The following is a 10,760-nucleotide window of genomic DNA, read 5'->3' on the forward strand; positions in this document are numbered from 1 at the left end:
GGGGACAGGCCGGGTGTGGGGACCACGTGGGGCTGGCAGCTTCCCAGCCCTGGCTCAGCACTCTGGAGGGTGTCTTTCCACAGAGCTGTGTCCAGCCAGAAGGCCCAGTGACTGGGGCCCTGGTCCTCTCCGTGGTGGGAGGAAAGATGATCAAAGGGATCAGCCTCTTTGATGACCTTGGCTGGTAGGTGAGCTCCTCCTTCCTGCTGGGGCTGAGACCCCAGTGCCCTGCCTGTGGTCTGATGGTGCCAGGTCTGCACCCAGCCCAGCTGCTCAGGGTCCTCCCCAGTGGTATGGACCACAAAGACTGAAGGAAGGAGGGGGCACTGTGGAGCAGGGAATGAGGCAGGCTGTGAGCTCAGAGATCTGATTCATTGGCCTGGGCTGGGTCCAGACAGGCATGGGAGAGGCGGAGACCCTGGCCGTCAGTCACCTTGCGTGTCCATCCACGTGCATGGTAATGGTGGGCCTGCCCTACCCCAACATCAGGTCTTCCAAGCTGCAGGGGAAGATGGCCTACTTGGATCAGTGTCTCATGAGTCATGCCAGGTTGCAGAGGGGCCAGGGGGCTGGAGAGGAAGAGTGGGGTCACCCTAGGGCTGGGCCTGCGAGGCTCTGCGCTGTGACCCCGCTGTGCCAGCGATGCTTGGTCCACATCACGGGTGTAGAGATTTGGCTCTTTCAAAACCTCTTGGCTTCTCCACAAGGCCATCTGTCACCTTCTGCTGGCCTAGGCCTGTGAGGTTTGAGTCCCCAGGGACAGGAGGGATACCAGGCAGGAGGTGACAGATGCTTCCAATGATCTTGTCTCCTTTCCTGTCTCAGCCTAGGACCCCAGGGCAGGTCCCTCCCAGGAAGGCGCTGGCAGAGAACCCATGCATGAAGGCTGTCAACCAGTCCATAGGTGAGCCTGGGGCTATCCTGGGGCTGTCCTGGGTCTCGGACACACAGCTGGGACAGATGCATGGCTGGCAGGAGATGACAGGAAGGGGATCTTACCTGTCCTCTCTCCCATCTGAGGGCTGAGGGTGGAGGGACACAGAATGTGGAGGATGTGTGCTGTCAGGTACCCAAGCTGAACTTGGATCCCTGCCTCTGCCACCCAAGCAGGGCCATCTGGCACCAGAGCAACTCTGCCAGCATTGTGCTCCCAGAACAGTGGTATACCTGGCCCCTGTCCTAGGAAAGCTGCCTGCCTGGATCTGAGATGCATGGAGGTCAAAGCCACCTTCAGTGCCATGTTTGCTGCCCTGCAGAGTGTTAGGCTGGCCTTCTCCTTCCCTGCAAGGGGCCCCGCCCTGAGATGTGATTTCTCATAGCTGTTTCCTGCACCTTCAGATTCACCTGGAGAAGGTGGGGCCCTCCTGATGGCAGCCACATCACTGCCTGCCCCAGTTCCTCCTGTGCCTGAGAAAGTGGGTCCCATGTGCAGACTTCCGGGTCCACACCAGCTCCCCAGCCCCAGCAGCTGCCAGGATCCAGGGTCCCCAGCAAAGCCACCAGGAGAGGATTCAGCTTATCTCTTGGGAGCAGTGGGTCCTGCCGTGCTGGGCCTGGCCCTGAGCAGCTCAAGCTGGGACTCTTCCCACTCAGCATGGCCTGAGGTCAGCTTCCTGCCAGCCATCCAGAGCAACAGCCCCACCCCTCCACAGCAGCCACCTTCCCACAGGCGAAGCCCACCTGCCCCTGCCCTCCCCAGCAGACTTTCAGAGACCCTGTTTCTGTCACTGAGATGCTCTGTGGAAAGGGACCCTCCCTCCCTCTGGCTGCTCCTGCTCCCAGCAACCCTCCTCTCACCCCAGCCCAGAGAAAGGGGCCTTGCTCCCCTGAGCCTTCTTCTCCACAACCTGGAGCCCACAGGGAGCAGAACTCCTGGCTGCATGAGACGTGTCTGTCATGGCCAGCCACCGCCCCTGATGCACAGCACATTCAGCTCGGTTCTCATATTCCTCTTTATGGATTCATGGAGCTTTTCCTCTCCAGCCTCCTTAGTGAAGACAGCGCTGAGGTGTAGGGGTGGCTCATGTGGCCACCATATCGGCGGAGCCCAGGCACGGCACAGCACCAGGATGGCCCTACCTCCCTGCTGATTCCTACAAGCACAGCTGGAGTCAGGCTCAGGGGTGTGGGTGGGCATGGTGGCCAGGACCCTCGGATTCCCAGGTGCCCTCCTCATCCTCTCCAGGGGGCCTGCTGCAGGGATGGCAGAGGTGGGATAGAGTTTGACATGCAAGCAAAGGCTCCTCCCAGGCCCTTGCTGGCTGCTGTCCCCGCACATTGCCAGACATGTCTGGGGAGGGAAAAGCCTTGTGAGGGAGGGAGGTCAGGCACAGGGTCACCCACTCCTGGAGATGGGGATGTGCAGAATACCCCAGGTCCCCAGGAAGCAGGGTGCCCCCTTCTATCTTTGTGCCTCATGACCAGCTTGTTAAAGAGATCTGACATCAGATCCATGCCCTGGCTCGTGGCTCTCATTGCAGGGGAAGCTCAGTGAGGAGGGGGCAGGGACAGGGAGGAGACCTCCAGTGGGCTCACTGGCTCTGAGCTTGCTCACCTGCCCAAGATGCCAACGGTTGGAGCTCACAGGCGACATGAGATGTGGCCCCAAGAGGCCTAAGCATTAAGACTGAGCTCACCCCAAGTCCTCTCAGAGTATTTCCAGCCTTGACCACTCCTTGGAAGTTCCTGGGGAGGACTCTGTCTGCTTGAGCTGGCTGAGGTGAGAGGACAGCCCCACTCAGGAGCCCAGGATGAGGATGTCAGCATGGCCCATCAAGCACCCCAGGGAAGTTGGGCCAGGCTGGCTGAACCACTCATCTGCCTATGGGGTGGGCAGTCCCCTGGGAACCTTCAGGGCCGAAGGGAGGGAGACTTTTGCTTGGAGCCCTCAGCTGCAGCAGGAGGAGGGCCTCACCTTGCTCCTGCTCCTGCTGCTTCTCCAACTTGCACTCCTTGATACTGCACAGCTTGACCTGGCCGATGTCCCTGGCTTGGCAGATGGACTCCAGCAGGGTGGCCCGGCCACTGGAGGGGAGGGGAGCACCACCTCCTTGGGAGCCCCCTAGACTGGTGCTGGGAGGGGAGAGGTGTGAGGAGGAAAGTTGGGCTTCCCGACCCTTACCAAGTCAGAGCCCGGTGTCCATACATCTGCACACCTCCCCACCTCCCACCTCAATCAGGTGCTACCCTGCAATATTGGACCCTGGGGCACTGATGTGCTAATAGGCCCACCATGACAAGTGGGCCAGCAAAGGATTTCTGTGCCTCTTCTGGAGGCTGCACATAGACTTCAAGATGATGCAATATTAAAACAAAAGTCTTGACATTTCCATTTCCCAGTAGACCGCTTTCCTGCTGGTTCAGCCCGGGATGAGGGACACAGCCCCACCTTTCCAGGCCCCCTCCCAGGAGGGAGGTCAGAATTCCAGAGCTCTGCAATCTGGAAACTACTGTTTAGGAACTCAGTGTGATAAAACACTGCACATGGAAACCGTTCTGCAGATCTAGGATCCACTGCTCTGGCATCTACAGACAATCCTGAAGGGACCCAGACTTGCGGTGGTTCAGGAAGCAGAGCCCACCTGCCTCGCCCTACCTCAAGCAAGGGTACTGCTGCTGGTGTCCTCCAGGCAGCCTGAGCTGTTCAAGGTTTTAGTCTGGGGCAGGCCCGGGGGTGCCCTGGCCTTCACCGGAGTAGCTGGGGGAGGTGGCAGTGATGGTGCTCTTTGGACCCCACCTTGTAGGTCTGGAACACAGGCATGCGAGGCTGAGTGGGGGAGGAGGCTGAGTCAGGGAGCTCCCGGCCCAAGCTCCACCCTAGTGCCCAGCTCACCTGGCCTGAAGGTCTCTGCCACCTCTGTCTGGAAGGGGGGCAGTTCCAGGATGGTGCTGGGGCAGAGGGGTTGAGGCCAGGGCCCAGGTCAGTGCTGTGCATGAGGCCATCGGTGATGCCAGTCAGGTCAGGCGGGTAGGACGGCATGGCAATCTCAGGCACCGGGCCCAGGTCTGGTACATAGAAGTAGTTCTCCTCAGGGACCTGTGGGACCTGGGAGGGGACATGGTCTGCAGTGTCACCCTGGGGGCCAGAGAGCCCTCCACACCCCAGGATGGCAAGGGGCTCAGCAGGGCCCTGGCCTCGAGCCCCTCCTGCACCTGCTGCTTCAGCTGCTCTCGCTTGCTGATGGACAGAGGGGCATCGAACAGCTTCTCCTCTGTCTCCATCTCCAGCATCATGTGGGTCTTAGTGACAGCCCCCTCCAGGGGGTCCAAGAAGATGTCCTTCTTGTACCTATGGGATGGGGGTGTTCAGGCAGGCCGGGTCCCTGACCACTCCTCCCTGCTTTGGGGCTGCAGCTTGCTCTGTGGTGCCCAGGCCTTACCAGATCTCACATCCAGACCACACTGGACGTGATGCCCTGGGTCCTCCCTGCCCCTGCAAGCCCTCTCCCACTATAGGTTCGGTGTGATGTTGAACAGCAGCAGGGAGCTGACAGGGCTGATGTTGCTGGGGAGACCTCCGGGCCCCTCCTTGTCCTCTTAGGCTCTGGCTCGGTGCTCACACACAGGAAATATTCCAGCTTCTCCTGGGGTGGTGACAGGCTCAATGCCTTCCCAGCCAGAATCCTCATGGGAGTCGGCAGCCTGCATCAGACCCCGGTGCCCTGCAACCAGGCCTGGGCTATGGCCACATGGCCCCCAGACCCACAGGGCTCATCCAGCAGCTCGTGCTTGCTCTGGGTGCAGTGGCACAGCCTTGGCACTGCGTGCCACCAAAGGTGGAGCTATACTCCTGCAGGTGCTCAGGAGCCGGGTACTTGGAGACACCTGTGGGCACAAGGACACCTGAGGGGCCTGAGAGCCCAGAGGAGCACAGCAGGCATGGGGTAGGGGTTGTGACAGGAAGCAAGTGTGAGGTACCGGCAAGTGCAGGACTGGCATGGAACACAGGCTTGCACTACTTTGATGGCCTTCTTGCTGCCCTTGATCTTCTCAATCTTGTCTTGGGCCAAAGTGATCCTTTCCCCAATGACCTGCAGCTGACTGCAGCTCAGCTCTAGGCACTGGGAGATCCTGTCACAAAAGAGCACAGAAGCTGGCCTGCATCCTCACCCACGGCCTTCCCTCTCCCCATCTGCGCATCAGGGCCACCCCTGTCACTGTCTAGGTGAAGTACTATGTCCTGTATGGGGGTCTCCAACTTCATGGTTGGGCCCAAATTGGTACCTGCTCCTGCAGTCTGAGGGACATGGCTCCTGGCTGCAGGAGTCCACGCCACAAGCAGGGGCAGGCAGACCCCATCGTGACCACCTGCTGCACAGACAGCTGTTACAGCTGCTAGAGCATCTGCACAGATGTGTGGTTTTCACAGAAAGCTGCCTGTCTGCAGAGGAGGAAACAGTTCAGCCAGTCTGAGCCAGGAGCCAGGCCAGACAGACTGCCAGCACCTCATCCAAACCCCAGCCCTACTGAGGAAACGGACCCTGTGCAGAGCAGTGGCTCAGCAGAGTAATGCAGACTCCAAGGTGGCACGCGGGCTCTGGGCGGCCCTATCTTCACTCCTTCCACCTTCTGGTGGGTTACACCAGCTGCTCTGCTGTCCTCTGACAGGCGAGGCACAAACGTGCACATCTCATGCCCCCTGCATATGCAGACGCCTAAGTGCCTGGTTGTTTATTATAGTCTCTTCATGGAAGCCTCCTTGAGTCGTCATCTGCTGGTTGCATGAGAAAGTGCAGGAATAGCCTTCCCCCATGAAAGAGCAGAGCCAGGATTGGGGTTATGGGATCCACAAGAAACCCTGGGCTACATGGGATAGTTGGCAATGACTTCTTGGGCACTTGCAAAGAAGGCTTCCAGATCTGGAGCTCCTTCCACACAGGGGAGCCAGCTTGGCGCCCCAGGACCAGGATCCAACGCTTTTGCCCTCTTAAGATTTACATTTTAGGGCCAGGGATTTAGCTCAGTGGTCTCGCTGCCTGCTGCACAAGCCCAAGAACCCGAGTTCATCCCTGATACCAAAAAAAGATTTGCATTTTAATCCATAAAAAAACAATAAAACACTGATATGTCACAGAAGTTCTGAATCCACACATCACTGGTACAAGTGTAGCTTGATCCCAAGCTAGCATTCTAATGACCAAAAAAAAAAAAAATGTTTCTCGGTTGGTCCACCTCCATTTCCTTATCAAAAACTGGAGATAAAGAGATTCTCTGATACTAAGAGTTAAATAAGATATTTCTTGAGGAGTAGAACGGTTCTAAGGTATAAGGTATTATTAGGTAACCAAAGTAATATTAGTATTAATCAGTGGTTAATAGTAGTAGTGATATTGTAGCTTATGAAAATACTATGCTGAAAGATGATCAAAAAGATTATCTTTATGATAATTATTTAAGGGCTACCAGATATCAGAGCGGGGGATAAAGTGAAAACATTACAATTAATTTGATCCTTAGGGCATAATCCAACCTAGAAGAAGAGGAACAGACTTATTCTTTACAATCAAAGGACACAGGAAAAAGAATGAAAGAAAACGAGATTATGATGGCCATTTATGTGCTTTTAAAAGCAAAAGAAAAAAGAAAGAAATTAGTAATATATTTAACCCAGAAGATCTAAAATGTCATCGCAGCATGGAATCGACATAAAGCTGTTTTTCATTATTTCTTCCTCTAGTTCTCTGAGTTTGGGGTGCTCCTTGCACTTGAGTGCCCCTCAGTTCCAGCAAGTCACTGCCAGCACTGCCTGGCTGATATGGGAGCTGCTGGCTGCCAGACCTTCAGTCCCCATCCCATCCCAGCCCTCATGCTGCTTCTCTGTGTGTTCCTTTTCCTGTTCCTGCTCCCTCTCACTGGCAGAGAGGTGCAGACTCTGCTGAGAGGCTTTTCCGGGTTTCTGACCCAGAAGGGACTCTCACTCCTTAGTCTTGTATTGGAGGCCGGTCAGAGTGCTGATCGCAAGAGTTTAACTGTGTCTGAGGCTGTCCCCTCACTTCTTGTGGTGTCTTTTGCATCTTTGTTGTGGTCATGGTCTTCACTGAACAGCTGATCAGTAGAGACTTCCATAGGTCCTTGCTCCCTCCCTGTTGAGAAGAGTCTCACACACCCAGATGTGGTAGCTAAGGAGGAGTTCATTCCAAAACAAGCACAGAAATCACCTTCTCTCCTTTCCCCTCTGGATCCCTGGTGTGGGAAGCCAGCTCTGGTTTCTGTCTAATGGGGAGATGAGGGATCTGCACTCTGCCCATCTGGGTGATTTCTGGACCCCATCATGGTTCCTGCAGATCTCCTTCCCTGCATGCTTACTGCTGCCTCCACATGGAAGAAAACCCAGTGCAAAAAATGCTCACCTTCAGAGGCACCTGTCACATGCTGGGGTCCACAGGAAGCCCCTCCCTCTGAGCATCCAACAGTGCCTTCACTTGTGAGTGTGTTTGGCTTTTCCTCCTGCCATTCTTCAGTAATCTTCCAGTTATTTTTATAGTCACTACCATCTGCAATAATCACCTTTTCTATTTGAATTTTATTTTGGAGAGTTTTTTTCCTATACCTTCCATTAAATGTGCCATCATTTCTCTCATTTTTGCTTAATCTTGATGATTTATTTAATTTTATCTTGTCTCCTCCCCTGGTTCAATTATTTTTACTGATTTTTGATGCACTCTATTTTTGTAGGCCACTATGTTTCTTAATCCCATAATAAGTATTTTTTTCCTCTTCAAGAACTATGATTTTAGTATTCTGATTGTAGTGAGTTGACAGTTGGCTGTTTATTTCTTTCCTCATCCTCACATTTTTCAATATTTCTGAGACTATTTTTGCATATGACCACTCGTATGGCCATTAGAATTCTACAATTGGCTGGCCATAATCTACTATAAATACTCTAAATTTAATATGGAGATGCATTGAATTTACATGTTAATTCAGGGCAGAACTAGATAGGTTACAAAGGTCACCTTTGATATCCCTGATGGAATAAGTCTTTCCATTTATCCTGTTTAAGCATCTTTTGTTATTGGGATACATATATCTACACCTCTAGATCTTTCTTTGTAAACATTATATATACATACAAATTATACATATTCAAAATTTTTTCTTGTCCTCCCTATGCCTGGTTATTTTATAGAGTTTGTTGAAAATGTGAAATAAAATAATTTGTCTGCCACATTTTTATGTGTTTTATTTATGGCTTATGCAAAAAGTATCAACTTCATGTATCAAGCTTCACCTAATTTCTTGGTTCCTATATTAGTGTTTGGCAAATCTTTCAGACTTTGAAAGCACATGATCTTGTAGTGGTAGTTCATCTTCTCTCTCCAACTCCTTATAGATTTTCATTCTGATTTTTTTCCCACTGCTAATATGATGCATCACTACGCAGTGACCCTGGGCTTCTGTGTGTTGCTCCTCCTTTCAATGTTTTGCAATCAAATATGTCTGTTAGTTTTGGGGACCATACCTTATAACAAATGAGAGCATGTTCTTACTTTTCTAAGTTGCTCAGAATTTTTTATCAAGATATAGGCAAAATATTTCCTGGTTCCTCTTTAAGGTATTGTTTTTCCTTCACCTGTTAAATTTTAACATTTTGTTAATGATGTGGAATACTTATTACAGAGTAAAATCTTAATTGCTTGTGGTTTGCTGTTCTTTTATAAGACTGGAGTATATATTACTTTAGTACTTTGCATTTATCTTTAAGGGATTAGCTAATAACATTTCTTTGCAGTCACATCCTTGTTGAAGTGTTATGTTTACATATGCAATACAGTGTGTTTCTCACATGAAGGGATTGATAGATTTATATAAGGAAGGATGGAAGAGACAGTGGTGACATCAAATGGAAGTGAGTAATTCAAAGTAAATGGATGAATGTATACAGGAAAGGAGTAAACAGCTAATGAAACAGAGAGAATAATTTTATCATTGCTTCTTTCAAAAGTTTTAATTATATTCTTCCAAACTATAAAAAAATTTTAAATTGGAAAAATAAGAATTTATCTTTGTGTTACCTGCCCCAAAATTACAGAGCTACAGTTTTCCTCCTAGGGTTCCCCTGAAGCCCCCAAAGCCCTCTCTATAGTTCCTGGTCTGACTCACCTACTGAAATGAAATTCTCCTTTTATACACACTTTAGGCTTACTGTAAGGGGTTTCTTAAAAAAAAAAAATGTTTCTCATCAAAATAAATCAGATGAGAATTTAGCCCTGTTAATATTCTATGAAAAGGGGTTGAATGTCTAATGGAAGGTAAGATGATTATTTTAGTAAAAATTGGACTAAGTTCTTTGTCCTGAGACTTGTATTTCAACATTACAGTAGGCTAATTCATGGAGCAAGACCTAAAACTTCTGATTCAGTATCAGTTTTATTCCATCAGTGTGAAAACAATTATACTGGTTTGCTAGGGATTATGAGAAATAGTACTGTTATTCAGAGTGGATATAATCTATCTCTTTTAGACACACAGGCATTATTAAATCTTCCAAAGAGTTATGCAACATTCTAGAGTAGGTTCCACTGTGAATTCCTCATCAAAACTAACTAAACACCTCAAAGACTTACTTTGAATTTAAGTTTATATTTCATTCCTCAGTGGTATGCTTGTTTTCCTTTCTTTTAGATGCTGACATGACACTCAAAATATTGTCAGACAATATTTTAAGAAAGATAATTGTGTCATATCTGGAAAACAGGAACAAATGTAGGAAAACTTTGCTCCAGAGAGACACTGGTTCAGGAGAAGGGATGATGCAGATGTTAAGCAGCTGGTTTCCAAAGGCTCATACAGACAGGCTTGTCTTGAAACCCCAGCAGGAAGTGGATGCATCCTGGTAGCTGCCTGCACAGTAACAGCTCTGCCACTCATTACCTTCCTCAAGTCTTCGATTTCTTGAAATTGAAGTTTGGTTTATATTATTGATTATGATTTAGATCTAGACATCCTCCCCATTGCCTGAGGTTTTTTTGGGGGGGGGGTGTGAAGATAAATGGGCCATTGGGCCAGAATACTCAGCTCCACTGATGAGTTCAGTAGCAAAATGTCTTGTGAAGAGGTGGCATCTGGTTGGAGATGGGTCATTGGGGCTGTGACCTTCAAGGGTGCACTCTTTCTCCCAGGCTCCTCCCCACCCCCTCTGCTTCCTGGATGCTGTGGGTGAAGCATTCATTTTTTCTCTGCCATATCCCTTTGCTCTGATGTTTCTGTCTTGGAGCCAGACATCCATATAATAAAACCATGAGCAAAAAAAACACCTCTCATTAAAGTTGTGAATTGAGTATTTGATCCCAGTGATAGGAAAGTGACTAAGATGTTTTTCTCCACTTTAAGATTGATTTTCTTATTAGTATTTACTTGGGTTTTAGTTAATTATAACTCAAATTGAGCAACCCTAAAAATTTTCAAATCATATATTGCATAACCATTTGCATTGAAAGATCTTTAACAGACACTAATTTGTATGATATCACAATGCAAGGGATATCCTTTTACATGTAACTTGCACAAATCTTACAAATCTTAAAAAAAAACTCCCAAATCTGAAAATATTTCAGGTCCCAAGCATCTTGTGTAAGGACTTCACATTCTATAAAATGTCCCATATAAAGTATTCCATGATATTACACAAAATAAGCCTCATCTCTGAGCTTTGATCAGAATTAAAGATTTTTCATCATGCCTACTAACGTGCCCATCATAATCCCATGTAGGAAAGCAAGCAGCAACTGCTATGCCAACTCTAAGCTGTGTGGCTT

General features: G+C 49.6%; 1 protein-coding gene across 3 annotated transcripts in view; it reads left to right on the forward strand.

Moving 5' to 3' along the window:
• Window positions 1-9,630, forward strand: part of LOC101701163 (uncharacterized) — a 44,998-nt gene extending 35,368 nt beyond the window's left edge. The window contains exons 11-12 of one of the 3 annotated variants that reach the window (XR_015448400.1): window positions 826-904; window positions 1,339-9,626. Coding sequence is in view for 1 of the 3 variants with exons in the window: in XM_087204046.1 (XP_087060172.1) it covers window positions 826-904; window positions 1,339-2,090 (831 nt within the window). In the remaining 2 variants the exon portion in view is untranslated. The other 2 variants (XM_087204046.1, XR_015448401.1) reach the window with 2 other exon arrangements.
• The last annotated feature ends 1,130 nt before the right edge of the window (window positions 9,631-10,760 follow it).

Source organism: Heterocephalus glaber, unplaced genomic scaffold (assembly GCF_053883595.1).
Source record: "Heterocephalus glaber isolate CG9 unplaced genomic scaffold, H.glaber_assembly_v1.0 deba00001859, whole genome shotgun sequence".
In the NCBI taxonomy this organism is placed as follows: domain Eukaryota; kingdom Metazoa; phylum Chordata; class Mammalia; order Rodentia; family Bathyergidae; genus Heterocephalus; species Heterocephalus glaber.